This window comes from Xenopus laevis, chromosome 5L (assembly GCF_017654675.1).
Source record: "Xenopus laevis strain J_2021 chromosome 5L, Xenopus_laevis_v10.1, whole genome shotgun sequence".
NCBI lineage: Eukaryota > Metazoa > Chordata > Amphibia > Anura > Pipidae > Xenopus > Xenopus laevis.
In genome coordinates, this window is record NC_054379.1 from 20,144,968 (window position 1) to 20,167,980 (window position 23,013).

Genomic DNA, 23,013 nt, shown 5'->3' on the forward strand with positions numbered 1-23,013 from the left:
GTTTCTCCTCATTCTGTCTTCATTCAGGAGTTGGGTGTCAGATATTCATTGACAGTTTAATCCAATATATCTTTTAGGGGGGGCTCGTTTCCTAGCAGATGAATTAGAGCTCACTCAAATAACTGATTCCAGTTCAAAAAAATCTAACAAAATAACTGCCTTTTGCACAAATCCTGCACGTAGAGAGACATGATGTCTGGTGATTTTAATAGAGTGAGCTCTATTACATCTTCTAGGCAAAAGGAGCCCCCCTATAAGATATATTGGATCTAACTGTCTGTCAATGAATATCTGACACCCAACTGCTGCATGAAGACAGAATGAAGAGAAACAGATGCTGAGAGAGGAATAGTGAACATAAACTTGATTATTTCAGAAATGGTACAGAATTTTTAATCCACCATATTTAGAAAGTTTCTTATTTCACTATGCTGAAGCTTATTTTAAATTTACATTTTTGCAATAGTTCCCCTTTAAGATCTGCTCTGACTATAGCAGAGCCGGGCCAACCCGGGCAGGTGCCCTAGGCAGCCTGGTGGGCCACGGCGCTGGCTCTGTGCGCGTTCGACTGCGTATGCGCAAAACTTCGCTCCAGCACGCATGCGCAAAATGTGTGCGGGCATGCGCAGAAGTGCATTTACACGGAAGACACCAGTGGCAGTCGGGGAGAGATGGGACCGGACACGGGGTAGGCGACAGAGCAGGTACGTGCCTGGCGCACCCTCAGCTTTGCGCCCTAGGCACGTGCCTACTCTGCTTACCCCTAGTTCCGGCCCTGGACTATAGACAGAGGAGACTCTGCTTTGGGGACCCCCCAGGTTGTAACTAAATCCAAAAGAACCTGGTACTGCCTTTAGAAATGAATGATGATATAGCAGTGTGTGCGGGTCGGCACCTCTCCAGACTCCAGTTCATGCTGTGCGTGTTATGGCTGCGTGGCACACAAGCTTCACATGAGCAGGACACGAGGGCACGGAGTCCGTTTGCATGCAATGAATAGCACCCTTGTGTTTATACATCACACGGCAGACGGCCAAATCCTCCACATTATAATCCCCAGTCCTGGTTCTGTTTATTTACCTGCACAGAAAACTGGAGCAGGAAAGAAGACTGGAGGCTTTCTATGCTTCACATTAGCAGATGTACAGCACAAGGAGGCCCTGACAGCCTAGTTCTTGAGGCTAGCAACCAGGGGCGCCATTAGAAATCACGGGGCCCCGTACAACAAAATTTTCGGGGCCCACGCTAGCGCCCAAGCCCCACCCCAGATCCTACCCACTCCACATCACAGTTAAAAGACCACATAGACATCAGCGCTAAAAATGTAACCCCACACACACAAGTTATAAAAAGCTATTGATTCTCAGGGCCCCCTTATAAGTAAAAAAATAAAAACATTGGCACCATGGCCCCCCATAAAAGTTTTTTTTTTTTTAAAAAAAAAAAGCATTGGTGCCAGGGTCCCCCTTACAAGTAAAAAATAAATTGGGTCCCCAAAAATATTTTTTAAAAAAACTTTTGCGCCCCCAAATTTTTTTTAAAAAAAAATATTGGTGCCAGAGCCCCCCTTACAAGTTAAAAAAATCGGGGCCCCAAAAATAATTAAAAAAAAAAAACATTGGTAGCCAGGGCCTATAGAATATTAAAATAATACATTGGTGGCCAGGGGATTAAAAAACAAATTGGTGTTCAGTAGAATTTAACTTGTGGCTTCAGGACTTCAACTTCGCCTCCTTTCGTGACTTTGGGTCTTTTCGTCGCTTCAGGACTTCAATTTAGTCTCTTTTCGTGACTTTGGGTCTTTTCGCTGCTTAGACTGTTTTCGCGGCTTCAGGTCCTTCGGCTGTTCGGCTTTTAGACACTTCCGCATTTCGGCTGTTCGGGACGTCCAAAATGGCCGCACGGCTTAGGCGCTGTCAAGGGGGGCCCGGGTCTTTCAAAACTGCAGCACTGCCGGCCCCCATTCACCCGCTGATGGCGGCTCTGCTGGTAACCCCCACTTACATGACCATATACTATGTTTAGTCATTTACATTGAACATTCCCATATACAGTATACAACAGGCATATTCTCTGTATATTCTCTTTGCCCAAAACATATCAACATACTTCTTCTCCCACCATATTTCCTCAGTTAGATCACTTAGTGCCCAGTTCCAAACTGTCCCTAGAAGCAACTGTTTATCAGTGAGGTGTTCATCACCAATTCTAGGCATTAGCTGAAATGGCATGATGTTGCCACTGGACTCTGGAGCAGTGTAAATACATTCTTGGCCGTCATAATGTGGCAGTCTGATAGACGAGCCCATGTTATTTGAATGCCAGGAGAAAATTACCTTTGTAAATGTGTAATACTGTTATGTTTTGGGGAGAAGTCTGGGGCAGTTTTCCATGCTTTCCTGATCCCAGCAATAGCAAATCTTAAAGGGAATCTAAACCTAAAAATGAATGGATAATAACTCAATTGATGTAATTCTGCGAGCACTTTTTGCAGTTTAAATAATTTTACTATTTTTAATGGCTTCTGAGATGGTAACAGTTTTAGACTGCTAATACCAGATTATGGGACAGTGTCGACCGCGCTGTCTCACAACAGTTTAAAGGAGACATTTTGGGGCAGATTTACTAAGGTCGAATGAATAATTTGAATTGAAAAATAGTCGAATTTCGAAGTATTTTTTTGGGTACTTCGACCATCAAATTGGTCAAATTCGATCGAATCGAATGATTAAAACGATTCAAAGTAAAAATCATTCGACTATTCGATAATCGAAGTACGGTCTGTTTAAGTACGTCGGATATATGTACACAATAAAAGTATTTTGATGGATCACAAATTGGAGTGCGGGTCTTTTCAACAAATTTGTATGCAACACGTTTGACCCTGCACCCGTATTTACCAAATAAAGTCAGGTACTGGGATAAAAAAAAAAAAAACTGGCCTTGCTTGGCTCTTAGCTCATGAATATATTGAAAGGCCTGGAAGCGTAACCAAGAGGCGAGAGCCAGGGAAACTCAGTGGGGAATGTTCCACTCGCTCCACATAAAGCATACACAGCAATTACATCTCAAAGCAGAGCAAATGAGATAAAAATCACAGGCAGAAATAGCTTAACAAAGCATGAACAGAGCCAAGGAGGGAGCTTTAATGAGGAAAGTCATTAAATGGAAGATTGCAACCCCCCCCCCCACACCCAGAAAGAGAGATGTTTAGTAAATAAGATTCTAGCATTTAACTCCCTCATTTATATAGAAACCCCAACCAAATTCTAGTGCATGTTTACTCAATCCTCTGAATTTTCTAGGATATTAAGAGGTTTAATTACTGTTCATTAAAGGGGTTGTTCACTTTTAAATTAACTTTTAGTATGATGCAGAGAATGATACTCTGAGACAATTTGCAATTGGTTATAATTTTTTTAGGGGCTGTTCCTGCAGAATTGTGCTTAGTACAGGGAATACCTATGCTGCCATAGTTTTATGGGATCTTTCTGTACAGACTATGAGCAAACTAAGGGGCTGTTCCTGCTGAACTGTGCTTCGTACAGAGGAATACCTATGCTGTCATAGTTTTATGGTATCTATAGGTATAGAGTATTCGCGACAGTGATACGCAATATGTTGGCGCTATATAAATACATGTTAATAATAATAAATTGCAAACTTAGGGGACTGTTCCTGCTGAATTGTGCTTTGTACAGAGGAATACCTATGCTGCCATAGTTTTATGGGATCTCTCTGTACAGGCTATGAGCAAACTTAGGGGCTGTTCCTGCTGAATTGTGCTTAGTACAGAGGAATACCTATGCTGCCATAGTTTTATGGGATCTCTCTGTACAGAGTTTGAGCAAACTTAGGGGACTGTTCCTGCTGAATTGTGCTTAGTACAGGGGAATACCTATGCTGCCATAGTTTTATGGTATATATTTTATAATATTTGTAGGATGACTGACAAACTGCATGCTAATTTGGAAAAGCAGTGCCCTGTTACACCTCAAGTTGTTTTTCACACATTGCCCTTCAGATGGGAAAATCACTACCTTTTAGATGCAAACCCAACCCCTTTCTAAGTTGCACCAAAAAACAGAAATAGAATGTGTGTATGGATATTATTGCCTGGCCAATGGTGAATTTATAGGAAGAAATTTTGGACAGACCAATCCAACAGCAAATCTGATCAGAATCGGGCTGTACCTCTCTCACACTGCTGGGCCACTGGCTGAACAAGCAATTTGTGTTTTCCCATGTCCAGACTCATGTTAGATAACAGCAACATTACTTAGTACAGCTGGTCATACACAGGGTGAAAAAACTGCCACTTCGGTCCCTTTAGACAAGGGATCCCCAACCTTTTAAACCCATGAGCAACATTCAGAAGTAAAAGGAGTTGGGGAGCAACACTAGCATGAAAAATGTTCCCAGGGTTCCAAATAAGGGTTGTGATTGGTTATTTGGTAGCCCCTATGTGGATTGCCAACCTACATTGAGACTCTGGCAGTGCACCTGGTTTTTATACAACCAAAACTTGCCTCCAAGTCTGAAATTAAAAAATATAAGCTCCTGCTTTAGGCCACTGGGAGCAACATCAAAGGGGTTGGTGAGTAACATGTTGCTTATGAGCTACTGGTTGGGGATTACTGCTCTAGCCAGAGTCAGCAGCTTATTGGCCAATGTATGCGGCCTACTCACTGGCCTGCCTACCCAATATTTGGCTGAAAGTTATATCACTTTTGCAGGTTTTAAACTGCCATCCATCAAGCCTCCATAGGCCCTGCTCTATTATCCAACTGTAGGACCCTGGGCCAATGATTGGATCAGCCCACTTCAGCACAGAGTGTGGGGGGGACCGAATTGGATGGATTGTGGTGTATGGCCACCTTAAAGTGGTGGTTCACCTTTAAGTTAACTTTTATTAGGTTATAGAACAGCCAATTCTAAGCAACTTTTCAATCGGTTTTCATTATTTATTTTTATAGTTTTAAAGTTATTTGCCTTTTTCTTCTGCTTTCAAATGGGCATCACGGACTCCCTTCTAAAAAAACAAATGCTCTGTAAGGGTACAAATGTATTGCCATTTTTATTACTGATCCTTCTATTCAGGCCTCTCATTCAGATTTCAGTCTCTTATTAAAATCAACGCATGGTTGCTAGGTTAATTTGGACCCTAGTTACCAGATTGCTTAAATGGATACTGTTATGGGAAAAAAAAAATTTTTCAAAATGAATCAGTTAATAGTGCTGCTCCAGCAGAATTCTGCACTGAAATCCATTTCTCAAAAGAGCAAACAGATTTTTTTATATTCAATTTTGAAATCTGACATGGGGCTAGACATATTGTCAATTTCCCAGCTGTCCCTGGTCATGTGACTTGTGCCTGCACTTTAGTAGAGAAATGCTTTCTGGCAGGCTGCCGTTTTTTCCTTCTCAATGTAACTGAAGGAGTCTCAGTGGGACATGGGTTTTTACTATTGAGTGTTGTTCTTAGATCTACCAGGCAGCTGTTATCTTGTGTTAGGGAGCTGTTATCTGGTTACCTTCCCATTGTTCTTTTTGTTTGGCTGCTGGGGGGGAAGGGAGGGGGTGATATCACTCCAACTTGCAGTACAGCAGTAAAGAGTGATTGAAGTTTATCAGAGCACAAGTCACATGACTTGGGGCAGCTGGGAAATTGACAATATGTCTAGCCCCATGTCAGATTTCAAAATTGAATATAAAAAAAAATCTGTTTGCTCTTTTGAGAAATGGATTTCAGTGCAGAATTCTGCTGGAGCAGCACTATTAACGGATTCATTTTGAAAAAAAATTTTTTCCCCATGACAGTATCCCTTTAAGATGCAAATTGAAGAGCTGCTAAATGCAAAATCCACAAATAATAAAAAATGAAAACTTGCATATTGTCGCAGTCTCTACATCATACTAAAATTTATCTCAAAGGTAAACAACCCATTTAAAGGGGTTGTGCACCTTTCAATTAACTTTTAGTAAAATTTAGAAAGCGATATTAATTGTATTGTTATTGCTGGCTTTTGAGTTATTCAGCAGCTCTCCAGTTTAAAATTTCAGCAACCTGGTTGCTAGAGTCCAAATTACCCTAGCAACCATACACTGATCTGAATTAGAGGCTGGAATATTAATAGGAGAAGGTCAAAATAGAAAGAGTAATAAAAAGTAGCAATAACAATACATTTGTAGCTTTACTGGGCATTTGTTTTGTAGCTGGGGGGTCAGTGATCCCCAATTGAAAGCTGGAAAGTCAGTAGGAGGCAAATTCAGAAACTATAAGAAAAGATTAAAGCCAATCGAAAAGTTGCTTAGAATTAGCCATTCTATAACATACTAATGGGCAGATTTATAAAAGGTCAAATTTATGTGATTTTTTTTTTTTACGCTAATAAATTTGAATATACTCAACTCAAATGGTAAATTAAGAAAAAAAATTGAATGCAATATTTGATCGAATAGTCCCGACCCAAAATTTGAATCGAATTTTCCCTTTGAAAAAAACTCGAACGTCAGGAAGGCAATGAACATATTCAGATGTGTCAATGGACTTCTAAGTGAACCGTCAGGTTTTAGGTGTGCGAATATTCGAATTACAACAGTTTCCATGGTTGAGTAGTGATAAGTCTCATAATCAGATGTTTGAATTTTGACACCAACATAAATCTTTGAAAATTCGAATTTACTATTTGACCCTTAATAAATCTGCCCCTAAAAGTTAACTTACAGAAAAACTATACCCCCACAATGAATACTTAAGCAACAGTTTCTATCATATCAAGTGGCATATTAAAAAATCTTACCAAACTTGTATATATATTTAAATAAATAAATATTGTCCTTTTACATCTCGTCTTTCATGATGGTCTGTGTGCTGCCTCAGAGATCACCTGACAAGAAATACTGCAGCTCTGACTGTAACAGGAAGAAGTGTGGAAGCAAAAGACACAACTCTGTCTGTTCATTGGCTCATGTGACCCAACGAGTATAGCTTGTTTGTGTGCACTGTGAATCATACGATGCCAGGGGGCGGCCCATGTTTTTTAAAATGGCAGTTTTCTATTTATGTTAAACCCAATGGCACATACTACTAGAAAAGTATATTATTATGAAAATTGTTTATTTACATTAAGCAGTGTTTTACATAAGAGCTGTTTTATGCCATATCTTTTTATAGAGACCTACATTGTTTAGGGGGGGTTTAGTTTTCCTTTAAAGGTGAACCACCCCTTTAAGCCTACTTTAAGGGAAGGCATGCAATGACCACATCAAAAAGTCTTAGAGCAGTGCGAGTTCCCTAAATGTTGTAATTATTAATGATCAACTATATTAACTTTTCTAATGATATTTTATTGAATTAACGGTAGGAATACAACAAAAGGAGAGTTAAAGCAGTTAAGTCGATCGCTTGTAAAGAATACAACGCATTCAAAAAGGTACAATTTCTGTGGCGGCTGCTTGTATAATGTGAAGAGTGATTTGCTTATGAGAATGAGAGCAGGGATGCTAGCAGAGCATTAACAGCTTGCTAATCCTGTCCTTTATACATAAGTGACTAAAGCACAATGGAGCTTACCTCATTCCTACCATCCCCAATTAGAATGGCAAAAGAAAAGTAAGGTTGTAAAATACAGAGAAAAAACAAAAATAATTTAAATTAAAGGGAAAAAGATGCTCCAAGAAAGAGATTTAATTATAAATTCAGTCATGTAGACAGTAGAAAGGTATTGGAGGGGACAGGCTTCATCTACACATGCTGTATTTTAATGGACTATAGAATAAGGTAGAAACAAATAGCCTTCCCGTGAATGTTTAAGACTCACAGAGACATTTGATCGCATTGTGTAAGCAATGGAGGCTAAACAGAGGTTTAACGAGATCTATCGCAAAAATTAAAATTTAATATAAGCTTCATCTTGCTGAAATAAGAAACTTTCTGAATACAATCAATTAAATGATCTGTACCATTTAAGAAATAATCAAGTTTATCTTCACTCTTCCCCTCTGAGCAACCTGTCTCTCTTCATTCTGTCTTCATGCAGTAGGTGGAGTCAGTTTTTAATTGACAGTAAGGTGTTTTTTTGGGGGGGGGGGTTGCACTCTTAACCTAGTGCGCACTTTAAAAAAAAAAAAAACCAGCTCTGATGGAAATCCTGTTTCTGTGTGTGCAAGGTGTTTGCCAGTCTGTTATTTTGTTATCTTTTGTTTGTGCTGGAGTTGCTTATTTGAGTTATTCTGCTATAAAATGGAGCTAGAGTCCTGCGCGGGTCCATTTTTTGGAACTCAACCTCGAACCCGCATTCTTACCAGCTTGGACCCACAAGTACCATTAAGCTGTAATGCCCTAAAAGGGTTCCAATAAAGGCATTTTAATTTTCAAGGAAGGTGGTGCTGTTTCATCTTGTAACCGCGAGTACCTTATCCACAACCCGGACCTGCTGACCACCAAGAATCAGGAAGTGCTGTCATTGTAAACCGGAAGTGACATCATCGGAAGTAGGCGTGATCAGAAAAAAAGGAGTAAAACACGCTATTGAGAAGACCCATGGCCCGACCCGCAAAATCGCTGACCCGTGTCTATACCCGCACCCGGAACTTTTACACGCAGGGTACCGCAGGTTTTTGCGGGTAACGACCTGCTGCAGGACTCTAAATGCAGTCCCCTAAATGATATATTAGACCTACCGGTCAATCAAAATCTAACCCAGACCTGAGCATGAAGAGTGACAGGCTGTGGAGAATGAGATACTGAAGAGTAACTTGATTATTTCTTAAATGGTACAGAATTTTTAATTGATTGTATTTAGAAAGTCTTATTATTGAAGCTTATATTAAATTATTTTCATGATAGAGCCCCTTTAACATTGAGAGATATGATACATTGTGTTATTCTACTGTGCAACTATCTGTTCATTGTCCTCAAAGCTGAACGTATCAAAGGGCAAGCAGTCAACAAAAAAAACTTTGGCACGGACCATTCATACCAAGGAGCAAAAGTCATCTTTAATGTCAAAGCAGATTAACTGGAAAAAGTGGTCATATGTCAGACAAAAAAAAACAAAAACACAAAAACGAGAAAAACGAAGCATGTTGAAGGGCGAAGTGGCCAAATACTGCAGAGCACAATGGTGAACAGTCGGTGCAAACTGGAAATGATGGCTAATAACACACACAAACACACACAGAGTAAAGGAAATAAAAGCAGTGAACTTTAGAGACAACAGTAAAGTTAAACCCCCCCCTTCAAAGCCAGAGGAGTGGGCACCCGTGCACTGCAAACTCCTCTGGCGCTGGATGTTTGAATAGGAAAAAAAAAGAAAAAGAAAAGTTACAATTGAATTAATTCCTGCGGTTACGGTCAATTGGAGGATGCACCGAAGAACCAGCCAGCAGAGCGAATGAGAGATAATGCTATCGTAGAACTTTGGCTTTCAAAATCCCTAAATTTTCTGCGCACCTCTCAGGGCCCCTTAGTACCCTCAGAATTTTTTTTGTACAGAGATGGAGTCGGCAACACCAACTCGGCTTGTATAAGGTGCTTAATTTATGCTGCAAGTGATACAATTTTGAACAATTTTTTGGTTTTTTATTTAATTTTTTTTTCTAGCTGGGAATCTTTTACCTGTCTCATGAAGGTAAATGCATGTGATATTGTAAAAGGGGATCAGAATGGCTGGGTGATTTTACAGTGCACACTTATTATAAGGTGGAGTTTGTCTTGATGGAGATCACATGGTGCTTCATCCTACAGGGATCCGCTTCACCTCTTCTTTGGAGGATTGGCTGTCCGAGGAGGCGTCACTGGGCGGCCAGAGTTCAATCCCCCGTATTGGTATTTTGCTTTCTTTTCGGATGGTTTCAAAATCTGCAATTCAAAAATACATCAACACTACTGGTAGTCTTTTGCTGAATTAAAATACATACTTCACTATTTTGTGTTCCTTTCCTTGTTCATCAAAGGTATTGAAGATTTTATATGTTGTGTGTGGCATGTATACCTCTTGTATCTGGCGAGTAGGGGGACATAGTTGGCCAGCTTAAATATATTGCAGTATAAGGACAAACAATCCCTGTTTTGTTTAAAGGGTAAGGCATTTTTCAGTTGCTTAAAGGAGAAGGAAAGGTTAAAACTAAGTAAGCTTTATCAGAAAGGTCTATACAAACACACCTGTAAACTCTCAAAGTAATGCTGCTCTGAACCAACTGTCAAAAGAAACACCTCATTTCCTTCCTTCTATTATATTTCTATTCCTTCTATTATATACATATATGGGCTTCGGTATCAGACTTCCTGTTTTCAGCATAAACTCCAGGGCTAGGGCATGAGCATGTTCAGTTTGCTCCTCTCTCCCTCCCTTTCCCCCCAACTGCTGTAATCTGAGCCCAAAGCTATGAGTGAGCAGGGAGAGACTCAGGCAGGAGGAGATGTCACACCAAGCTAGTATGGCAGCTGCTATCCTAAACAAACAGAGCTTCTAGAGCCGTTTACTCAGTTATGGTAAAGCATTCTGCAGAATAAATATAGTCTTATAGCTTGCACTATTGTGGCTAATCTATTGGCAATAAAATGCTTTGGTAGCTTTCCTTCTCCTTTAAGGCACAAATTGTCTCAATGTCCTAAATATATTGATAATGGGTTAAGTGCATAGGACTTCTTATATTTGTCTGTTTGAGTAGGAAATCTCCCCAGCGAGGCACATATCACCTTCACTGATTTGCAATCGGGTGCCTCTGTTGGGCCCTGGGCCAACAACTGGATCAACCAATTTGGCCCAGCGCATAACCCCTTTATTTAAAGTTATTTTTAAAACCTACATTTCAGAAAAAAACATGTCAGACAATACCAAGTGATATTTGCCAACAGTAGCCAAGTAATACCTGAAAAGAGCACATTAGGGTCTCGTCGACACTCATCATGCCCCCAGCATTATCAAACTCGCCACAGTAATTTGGAGCAGAGAAGAGGGTGACCAGCTGACGCTTGGCAAAGAATTCATACCCATCTTCTACCACCTGTTAAACAGAGAAAAGTCCTGGTGATTTCAACAAGAGCGGCCATGTTCCTCTTCAAACGACAAGCAGAGCCAGAGCTAATGTAGAATATTACAATATACTTTGCTGAATCAGGGATATGGGCTTTCTCTAACAATTTGCTTGCTCAACTTACTCTGATCTCCTGGATCTGCCATTCAGTTCATAAGGGAGTTTCTGCTATGGCTTTTAGTCCATTTAAATGCTGCTACTATGAACTAATACAACAGGGGAATGGGTACCGATGAGACCCCCTGTTTGGTTCAGGATTTCAGTTGGGGCCAGTGTATTTATGTGACTGCCACCTTAAAGGAGAAATCAACCCATTTGTAAAAAAACAGAGTACCCCCATCCCAGGTAGACCTAACTCTTCACCCCAAACCTCACCACCCGGTTTGCGACAACTGTGCATGCGTGGAATTACACGGAAATTGCTGACCTCCCAGTCAGCATACCGAGGAGCTGGAAGATGGATGTGTGGAACTCCACTGGCAGAATCTGCGCCGAGGGGTAAGTAAGTATGGGGCATTTCCCCGGGGGCAGTTAGCCTGGGGGGAGGAGGGAGGGAGGCAGGTCAACCTGGGGTGGGGGGTAATCGGTTTTTTACAAATGGGTTGATTTCTCCTTTAAAGGACAATGTAATGGTATAGATCACTTTTATTTTATAAAGAAAAACTGCTCCAGCAAAGACTTTCATCTATTCATCTAAACGGAAATATACATATATACATATATACACACACACACACACACACACGTTGGATTTGCTTCTTTAAACATACAGACATCTATCCGTAGATTACATGACATTCATTAGAGTGCATAACAATTGTATACAAGTTATTTTAAAAGGTGCGCATGAATGAGAGGGACACATTAACCCAGGAAGGAAGAGAAGATCAAATACCTACCTGATGGGCCCGACAGATCAGATCTAGATCGTGGCGATTCAGGAATTTACTAACGACGTCTGCCCCGAATGTGAAGGAAACGCCACGATCATTCTCGCCCCAGCCTTGGACATCTTTATCTGGATCCGACCACAGTAAGTCACAGAGCAACCCTGGCAGAGAGGAGAGACCGTGTTACTTAGGTGCTCCCCGATACAACCGCACATGTTGTCATAGTAATGTCTGGTGCAGGTGTCAGTTGAGCACAGGATTTACAACTTCTAAAGCAAATGCATTTAAGATGGGCATGTTGTGGGCTCAACAAACACAACCAGACTATACCGACCAGTGAGAAAGCAGAAATCCTTGCACTCTTTACATATACTATGAACAATTTAAAGGGGTTGTTCACCTTTAAATGAACTTTTAGTATGATGTAGATGTGATATTGAGACATTTTGCAATTGGTTTTCATTATTTTTATTATTTGAGGCTTTTGAGTTAGCTTTTTATTCAACAGCTTTCCAGCTTGCAATTTCAGTTATTTGGTTGCTACGATCCAAATAATCCTAGCAACCATGTACTGATGTCAACGAGAGACTGGACTATGACTAGGAGAGGCCTAAATAGAAAGAGGAGTAATAAAAATGAGCAGTAACAATACATTTGTAGCCTTTCAAAGTATCTGTTGTTTAAATGGAGTCAGTAACTCCCATTTGAAATTGGAGTCAGAAGAAGGCAATTTATTCAGAAACCGTACAAAATAAACAATTAAGACCAATTGAAAAGTTGCTTAGAATTCTAGAACATACTACAAGTTAACTTGAAGGTGAACCTCCCCTTTAACTTATAGTTTGATAAAAAAGCCCAATGCATGAAATATTTATGAACAATGACATTTACAATTCACATTTTAAACCGGTTACTGTTCATTCAGCCTGTGAGAGAATACATGTGGCCTTTCCACTATGAACGAAAGATATAATGAAGTAGATGGCAAGGACTATTCTAGCGACAACAAATATTCTACAAGATGAGAGATGCGCTTGTATTTAAGAGATGGTCACAAGAGATTATTCAACGGCTGTCGTGTGTAAGCCTTGGTGTCAAGGGCATGGAAATGTGCTGCTCTACATCATAAAGCCCACACACCTTCCAACATGCTTAACACTTGCAGATGTTTTGCACATTATTATTGAGTCGCTGTGTGTATTTACTGTATCTGACATTAATGCAAATCTGAAATGCTGTAAAAATAAAGATACACATTCATCACAGAGAGCATCCTTATGCTTTAAATGTGATGTATAAAGAATGAATGCTCTGGGCACACAAGAAGTTGTACTGTAATTTCTAAGAGAAGCTACATGGAGGCTCCAAATAAACAATGGAAGAATGTTCTGCTGGCAGAACAAGTTTTAATCTCTCAATAGACACTAAGAGGCAGATTTTTTGGGTCAAAACTCTTAAATTCGAATTGTGAATTATCCAAACTCGATCGGAGTTTTAATTTTAATTAGAATTTGAGATTTATCATACTCTGGCCCTTTAAGAACTCAAATTCGACTATTCCCAACTTAAACCTGCTGAATTGCTGTATAAGTCAATGGGAGAAGTCCAGGGATCATTTTGGTGATGATTGCAGCCTTCCTGACATTCGAATATTTTTTTTGAGAGAAAAAAAATCGAGTCTTTTAAATTTGAAGTTTTTTGAATTTAAATCAAATTCGATTTGTGTTTTTGAGTTGATTCAATTCATCCAAGTTGAAAAAAGTCAAAAAACAAATTTCGCATAAATTCGACCCTTGATTAATGTGCCTCTAAAGCTCTGATTTTCAAGGAAGTGTATTTTCCATATTAAAATGTGATGGAAAGTTGCATCTTGTGTTAATAGGGTGTAGTGAGGCTGTATACCTTACCACCGCCAAAAGCTCTGCGCCACTTAAAGGCATATCCAAAAAATATATATTATCAAAGTTCTGCTGCTCATCCCCATGTTGCAATTAAAACCAGTTGGGTGCATGGGTGTGTGGCTTATATCATATATTGAACAAAACAAATTACCCCAGCACTCCTATTATATAGCCTTTAGGAAAAAAAACAGATTGAAAGGAAAATGTCTGTATGTAGTAAAAAGAGACACTTTTACTGTTCGTACAAAGTATGCATAAGCTGATGCACCCGTGTGTCCATGCATCAGTCCTAACTAAAGCTGGCCATAGATGTTGAGATTTTTAAAAGATCCGATCCTCATCGTGAGACCACGATTATCTCGGAAAGATCATACGAATTGGCCATCAACTAAAAAGACCAATTTGCCAGGAAAACAAAGGGGAGCTGCCTGCTTGGCCCTGCAAAAATAGATAGATTGCACTGGGACCAACAAAGATTTTTTGACCTGGCCAATCAATTTCCTGACAGATGTCGGCCGAAAAATCAGAAGATGTATGATCGTTCGAATCCCACTAACACGATAATTTCAAAGGATTGATTGGACTTCCCTAAAATCGGTCGTTCGGCAAGAAGAATTGTCGCGTCTATGGGGAGCTTAAGTGAAAAGAGTATTTTCTTTGGGAGGAGAAGGACCATACCTGCTCCTCTCTTTATTTATTATTTATCCATTTATCTTTTATTTAGGTCATGCCAAATAAAGAGAGATGCATGTATGGTCTCTCTTTTTTTTTTTTCTTTTGTATTTTATACTTAATATGACATGTTAATAGGATTACTAATGAACTCTCTACAGCAGGGTTTGGAAACCAAAACAAGTTTTCTAAAGAGGACAAAATTATACTGAATGTAATCCACACTCCTAAAGACACAACCCAATGGTAAGCAAGAGTGGCCCTTTAAAGGAAAACTATACCCCCAAAATGAATACTTAAGCAACAGATAGTTTATATATTACGTGGCATATTAAAGAATCTTACCAAACTGGAATATATATTTAAGTAAATATTGCCCTTTTAGATCTCTTGCCTTGAACCCCCATTTTGTGATGGTCTGTGTGCTGCCTCAGAGATCACCTGACCAGAAATACTGCAGCTCTAACTGTAACAGGAAGAAGTGTGGAAGCAAAAGTCACAACTCTCTCTATTAATTGGCTCATGTGACCTAGGAAGTATAGTTTGTTTGGTATAATTGTGTGCATAGTGAATCGTATGATCCCAGGGAGCGGCCGTAATTTTTTTAAAATGGCAATTTTCTATTTATGATTACCCAATTGCACATACTACTAGAAAAGTATATTATTATGAAAATGGTTTGTTTACACGAAGCAGGATTTTACATAAGAGCTGTTTTATGCAATATCTTTTTATAGAGACCTACATTGTTTGGGGGGTATAGTTTTCCTTTAAGGTGGGGAAGTGTAAAGATACAGCACTGTGTCTGTTTCAACTACTAATACACTTGGAATGGGTTTCAAGTCATTATCAGCTGTCACAAAACTGCACCTGGTGCTTACAATTTCTCCTCCAACCCACAGGGCTAAATATTTTGTCATATGCCAGGAGGCAGGTTTGTGTTTTGATGAATCAGCAGGCTATGATACACATGATGTCAGACAGGTCTCCTAACAAAGGGTGGGATACACAGGAGTCCCTATGCACAATTGCAATGCCATAACATATAGGGTCAGGGCACACGCTCAGATTCGGGGAGATTAGTTGCCCCGCGACAAATCTCTTCTTTGTGGCGACTAATCTCCCCAAACTGCCTCACGAGGAAACTTTGAGCAAATTCGGAAAATGAAGCGCTCAGAGTGCCATCCCGCCAATGATTTACATTCTAGTCGGCGGGAGGCAGTTTGGGGAGATTAGTCGCCCCGAAGAAGAGGAGATTTGTCACCGGGCGACTAATCTCCCCAAAACTGAGCGCGACCCTAAAGTACAGAGAAATTTAAAGAAAGCTCATACTGCAAATGGACAGAAATCGGAATATCGTGAAGCCTATTGTTTCCCCCCACAAATAACGGTAATGTAGATATTGTTGAACTGAACAGAAGTTGTTTTGAAATGACAGAGCCACTTAAACATGAAATCCTACCGCCATGGCGGTATTATTTTACTAGCTAGGGGTGAGCAATGCACTTCTTGAATTTCAATGAGGTTTGTCCAGGCCGCTATTTATATCTGGCATTCTAAAGAGTTGGCAGCTGTCCTGAAAGGCTGTGTAATGTCACCGAGCAAGGACTTGCTGCTGCTCATCTGCACAGGGAATATAGATGCAAGGAACAGTCACTACATAGAATGAGCTACAAAAATTCTGCAATGTCGAAGGCATATAGTATGGCAGCTCCCAAAAGATGTATGTAGCGAATAAAATATATAGTGAATAAAGTACTCCTTATTGTAAAATATACGGATATTATAAGTCACAGAGGAGTTCCATGACCGTATAAAACCTTTTACACAGGTCATGGAACTCTAAGGTTACTTCTGATATCCTCATACAACAACAGGGACTTTATTATACTACACAAGTTTTAGTGAGTCATGCGACAAAAATGACATCACTAAGCTCCGTTTATAACTGATGACATCACTAAGTTCCGTTTATAACTGATGACATTACTAAGAGCCGTTTATAAGGATATCATTTACAGGATATTCATGGCTTTTGTGTATTTTATGGAATATTATATGCATTCTGACCCCACCAGAAGGGAATGCATTGTTGAACTGATGACAGCCCCTCTTACCGGTGTCTGGAACATCTGTTGGTCTCATGATTCTGCGGATTTGTTCCATGGACTGGAGATCTGGTGATAGACCTGAAACAATTAAGCACAAGAAAGATGGATATATGTAAGCAAGGTGGAGCTATAAAGCTGTGGTATCCAACCTTTTCCGTGTGGCAAGCAGATAATCCTGCACAAATAAATCCATGTCTGTGTTGCCCCTCATACAACCCCATCTGAAGTCTGCATGGGGCCCCAGGGATAAACAACCCTGCTGTACTAAACACAAACTTTCCATTACAAATTTCAGTCCCATAGCTATAAAATCCCCAGGCCTGTAAGCAGCAAGATTGAGCATGCCGTCACCAATTATGTGCTGTAAGAGCAGGCAGCAATAAATCATCAATAGACTGTAATAAACAATGAGAGAGATCCAGTTGGACCAGTCCTGTCACATACGGCCCAGTGATAAAGACCAGAGAAACCACTGCCCAGGCTAATCCTACTAGTACTAGCTGCACCTTGCTGCTACAAGAATTATCAAGAGAATAAACAGCAACAGCATTTATATTTACCAGCTGTTACTTAATGTAGAGGGTGCCTAACACTCGGCCTGTACAGAGAGATACCAATAAACTATGGCAGCATATGTATCACCCTGTACTAAGCACAATTCGGCAGGTACAGTCCCCTAAGTTTGCTCATAGTCTGTACAGGGAGATACCATACAACTATGGCAGCATAGGTATTCCCCTGTACTAAGCACAATTCAGCCGGAACAACATTAAAATAATTTATATTGTGTAAGTAAAGTTTATTTTGCCTAACTAAAATGATAAAATAGGATTCGGAATCATTTCATTATTTCTTATTTCTAACAGGTCCACTTTAAGTTATTTGTATATGAAAGCAGTGTTTGTCTGTCCTTTATTTTGTATGCCCTGGTGGCTTAGACTGTTAATACAATTTAAGACAAGGCAGTTGATTGTCTTTGCTCGGGACCTCAGGCGTTTTGCCATATTGTTCAAAAAGTAACAGCCAGGATCTAAATAAATGCTGCTTTCAATAACAATTCTTTTTGCAAAAACTAACTTTAAAAAAAAACATTGAAAATGTTTAATTAATGCACATTGGGAACTTGCTTAGAAAAAGTTCTTTTATTAGCTAAATTTTTAGGTCGTACATGCTCTTTAACTTCTGTTATTAACACAGCCTGCTATGGTTTACATTTTCTTCATGTGTCATTACCCTAAAAGGAAAGGTACAGTCAGAATTGTTCCTTTAGATCCCGTGAGCACAACTTGAGGGTCAGTTAGTGGTGATATTTGCTCAGACGATTTTTATATACACACGAACTAAGGGGTTTATCAAATTATGGACACCAAAGGTGGGCTTAAACCCGTCAGAAATCCCTGCTGTACACGAAGCCAAATTCAGAAGTAACAAAGCAGGTATATCCAGTACCGTTTATATACTTATGTGGGGAACAGGGTAACTGCACTTATACAGGATTTAACTGAAACATCTGAGCCAGCACAGCATAACTAAATAACGTTAGCAACACAACTGCACTGGCCATTACAGAGCCATCAGGTTATAGCCCCAGGCCTGTCACTCTCCAGCACAGATTCACCAATAATGATAGAGCCTACGGCAAAACATGATGGAATGGAATAAGGACAAGCGTTTTGCTATAGGCAGGATCCAGATAAGACAACTGTGACCTTGTGGTAGCATACGGCAAACATACGTACATAAAGGAATCTTATTGGCTTACACACGTTAAAAAAATAAATAAATTTTAAAAAAAATGGAATACCTCCATGGCAACAGAAAATCTTTTCATCCACAATGGCAGCAATAGGCAGGCAATTGAAGCAGTCTGTAAAAGTCTTCCAAAGTTTTATGTTAAATCTCCGTTTGCCTAGAGAATGAGAAATGAGAAATAGCACAAAGAGCTCTTTACGCACTGCAAGGCACCTAGGTAAAATATGATATAAACGCAGAAATATATAAATACATTTAGGGGAAATTGATGGGTCTATTGTGATATTCACGCAGCCACCAAAAAAGGTCTCTCTCAAAGAAACCTGTTTTGCCAGTGCTGGATGGAGGAAAATAATAAGTAAAGAAATAACAATGGTTCATGTTGTTGGTGTTACAAGTACTCTAGGCCTTCCTTCTACCCCTTCTTTTAACTATTCCATTTGGTGCACGCTTTTTCAGAGAGATACCATAAAACTATGGCGGCATAGCTATTCCCCTGTACTAAGCACAATTCAGCAGGAACAGCCCCTAAGTTTGCTCATAGTCTGTAGAGAGAGATCCCATAAAACTATGGCAGCATAGGTATTCCTCTGTACTAAGCACAATTCAGCAGGAACAACCCAAGTTTGCCCATAGCCTGTACAGAGAGATACCATAAAACTACAGTGTTATAGGTATTCCCTTGTAATTGCCACAATAAAGTGGGAGAACCTGATAATCTTTTGAAACTTTAAAGGCTTTCTGTCGTTGTTGAACTGCAGAACAGGGTAGGCATGGGCAATCTGAGGCCTTGCTAATGATGGACAACAACATGGCTGTCTTGGAATTCTGGGTGAGCTTTCATTCAAACCATCACACACACAGACTAGAAGAGAATTATAATTTTTTTTTAAAAAAAAATGCAGACAGCCAAATTAGGTTAATTAAAGCAGGGCAAACTAAACCAAGTTTAACTTTCCATACTGTGTGTAGAATAGATACTGTGAACAAGTGAATCTGATAAAAATGGGAAGAGTGTGTAATGGAAGTATTTTAGGAACAGAGACATTTGGACCGAGCTACAGGCAAGAAGACACGAACTGCTACTACTGAAGTCTTAAGAAGGGAATTATTATTCAACAAAGCACAGATATTTTGCAGTGCATAAGAGAAAGGAATACCACCAGAGCTAAAAGAACATTTCACAAACACAAGGTTTAGAACTATTTATTGCTCTGGAATAGCACTGAATGGCTAAGCAGCACCCAATGAACAGGCACAGAGCCCAGTGTGAAACACTCACATTCATCATAGAAGCCGTAGATCCGGTTGATGCTCGCACACTCATGGTTTCCTCTGAGAAGGAAGAAATTTTCTGGATATTTGATTTTATATGCCAGCAGCAGGCAGATGGTTTCCAGCGACTGCTTCCCTCTGTCCACATAATCCCCCAGGAAGAGGTAATTGGCTTCTGGCGGAAAGCCACCATATTCAAACAACCGCAGTAAATCTGTGTACTGTCCATGGATATCACCTGCAGATGGAAAGAAAGGAAAAGGTTCAGTTATACAAAGCTGGAATACACAAAGAGGCAATCAGAGCAGAAAAGGGGAGGTTACATAGAAAAATGAACAGCATAATAAGAATATGGGTGTTAATTTCTAAAAACAAACATATTCTTTCACGTCTCAGACTGACGGCAGGATTACTTGGTTATGGTTATGATAAACAAGCTGGTGCCAGAGGTAATGTACCATATCTGACAATACATGGTGCATCAGCAGATGATTTCCTAATGTTCTGATCATTCAGTGTGTTGGGCTGAATAAATGGAACAAAAGAAAGGATTGCAGAGGATTGGCCAGCATTTGCCCATCTGAGCAGGACTAGAAGTTCCTGGGCACTGCATTAAAGGAGACATATAGGATTAATGAACCCCCCACCCCTAATTTTGTAGGCAATAATGTATACTGTAAGGTTTTACTTTTGTCCAAAAAAAATTATATTTTCTTTTAAAAAGGCCCCTTTACTGGAGCTCCCTATAGATCTGCTAAGGTCCCTGTAAAAGTTTCAAAAGAGAGGTGGGCATGTCCCAATGGTCCCTGCCAGAAGCATAGTAGGAGGGGGGACAGCCAATCACAGCCCTGCAGTCACACAAGCAAAAAGACAGGCTTCGGTTCTCTATAAGGTCAGCCTAGCTGCTGATTGGTTCCTGTCCTAGAGTGCATTGTGCCGCTGGCTCCCCTGCACAGCCTGGGAAAGGAGGCAGCAGGAAGTAGAACAGATGGGCAGGACTAGTAGGGTTTTTGGCAGAAATATGTATGTATGTTTTTATTTGTAAAGCACTGTTAAAAGGGATAGTTCACCTTCAAACAACTAGTTGTTTTTCAGAAAGATCACCATAAATAACGACTTTTTCCAATTACTTTCTATTTTCTGTGTCACCATTTTTCTAATATTGAAGTGTAAAGTGTCATTTTCCACCTTCTATAGCAGCTCGGGGGGGGGGGGAGTTGCCGACCCTGTAAACTGTTCTAAATTGATACATTTAGTTGATACATTTCTTATCTTTGTCCCTGCTGAGCAGAATCTCTGGGTTTCATGAAAGGCAGCTGTTAGAATTGATACAATAGTTGCCAATATTCCAGAGTTGCTTGTAGAAATGTATCAACTAAATGTTGCAAAAAACGGTTTAACGTCTGCACCTGAATTACTGAGCTATTCTGAGCTAAATCTGAAAAAAAAAATAAAAAAAAAATAGAGAGCGAGAGAGAGAGAGAGAGAGAGAGAGAGAGAGAGAGAGAGAGAGAGCGAGAGAGAGAGAGATTGATTGTATATGATGGGGAAAGACAAATCACAAATATACACAGAAATCAGATCAGGACAAAGAGCTATGTGGTAAGAGACAGTGGGAAGGAGGTCCCTGCCCCGTAGAGCTTACAGTCAAAGACTGGGGTGCCCAAAAGTTAGATCAGGATTTACCAGTAGACCTTTAGCTGGTGATCAGTAGATCTCCAGACGCTGTCGTCAATAAACAGCTTGGCTAAATCACCCTCCCGTTTCATTCATATATGTATTATGTTATGGTCACATAAATAGTTTTTTGTAATATAGCAATATACATTTTCTCGAAAATCAATATTTACGTAATATTTTCCATGGAACTGAATGCTAGCAATGTTTTATGGGGCATCGCCACTAAAAAAGTAGACCTTGCATCAGTAAAGTATGGGCAGTCCTGGTCTATTCTTGTTTTTTAATATAAAATGTCTCTTAACACACACACAGTATCCTATATGGGCCTACTTGGCAAGAATTGCTAGGCTCGTTTCCACAGTTATAAAGGTCAAAAACAATAAACACCATTACTATTGACAGCCCCAAGAAAGTGTGCTTAATTGTATTTGCATTGATACTACATGGCAGGCACCACACACATTAAATCTGCAAGACTGTGACAGAGAGAGGCAACCGACACCCTGTAGGAGAGCAATCACGCACTGCTGGTTCCGACACATGCACGCAGCAGTCACATGAGCCAGGGATGTTTATTACAGAAAGAGTGACATCACAGCACTGGCTACACCCATTTGTACTGTGTGAGACAGTTCTAGAATATCACAAGGCTCTAAGCTGCCATTTGGCCGATTGTGTACTGACTGTCACTGTGCCAGCATGATGATTTAGGATTCAGGGCTGGCGTTACTAAGGCCACAAGTGCAAATGTTTCCCGGGAAAAATGACAAATTCAGGACATGCGGCGAATGATTATGGTCGACCAGCACAGCGCAAAGGGGTAAGAAGTATATTGTAGCCATTGAAACAGCACTTGGGCACAAAGGAGAACGCAACTCAACTTTATTATATAAAGAAAACACAAGGTGCAACGAGCACAAGAGAGGATTGATGCGACTACAGTAATCAGTGTGAACTTAAAGAATTAAACCCTAAAACAATAAAATTATTGCACCAGCCTAACGTTTCAGCTTGTCAATAGCAGCAATGATCCAGGACTTCAAACTTGTCACAGGGGGTCACCATCTTGGAAAGTGTCTGTGACACTCACATGCTCAGTGGGCTCTGAGCAGCTGTTGAGAAGCTAAGCTTAGGGCTCGTCACTAATTATCCAGCAGAAAATGAGGTTGGCCTGTAATATAAGCTGATGCTACAGGTTTTCTGATTATTAAATTCTGATGCTAATTGCACTGGTTTCTGTGCTGCCATGTAGTAATTATCTGTATTAATTACTAATCAGCCTTATATTGTGACATTTCTATTCTATGTGTACTGTATATTGTGAGTGGGTCCCTAAGCTCAGTAAGTGACAGCAGCACAGAGCATGTGCAGTGAATCAGCAGAAAAGAAGATAGGGAGCTACTGGGGCATCTTTAGAGACACAGATCTTTACTGCTAAAGGGCTGTGGTTGCCTTGGGCTGGTACAGAAGAACAAAACATAACGTACAGCATTTCTACTGCTTTAGTTAGAGATACTGACACCAGAAATTAAACTCTTTTATACATATATCATAATATTGCCTTTGAAAGCTACTTATAACTTTGCCATAAAGTATTTGTGCAATACTTTTACATTACCTGTCTGATGCCCCATGTTCCTGTATGAGGGGGCTGCCATATTTGTGCAGCAGAAGTCTATTAGCATTAGA

General features: G+C 40.0%; 1 protein-coding gene across 1 annotated transcript in view; it reads right to left on the bottom strand.

Moving 5' to 3' along the window:
- Positions 1-9,604: 9,604 nt before the first annotated feature.
- The window catches only part of ppp1cb.L (protein phosphatase 1, catalytic subunit, beta isozyme L homeolog), a 41,589-nt gene continuing 28,180 nt past the window's right edge, over positions 9,605-23,013 (bottom strand). The window contains exons 3-8 of the mRNA NM_001091957.1: positions 19,652-19,882; positions 18,422-18,526; positions 16,624-16,695; positions 11,943-12,094; positions 10,879-11,013; positions 9,605-9,865 (exon numbers count right to left, since the gene is read on the bottom strand). Of these exons, the coding sequence (NP_001085426.1) occupies positions 9,761-9,865; positions 10,879-11,013; positions 11,943-12,094; positions 16,624-16,695; positions 18,422-18,526; positions 19,652-19,882 (800 nt within the window). The 3' untranslated portion in view covers positions 9,605-9,760. The remainder of the gene's footprint in view (positions 9,866-10,878; positions 11,014-11,942; positions 12,095-16,623; positions 16,696-18,421; positions 18,527-19,651; positions 19,883-23,013) is intronic.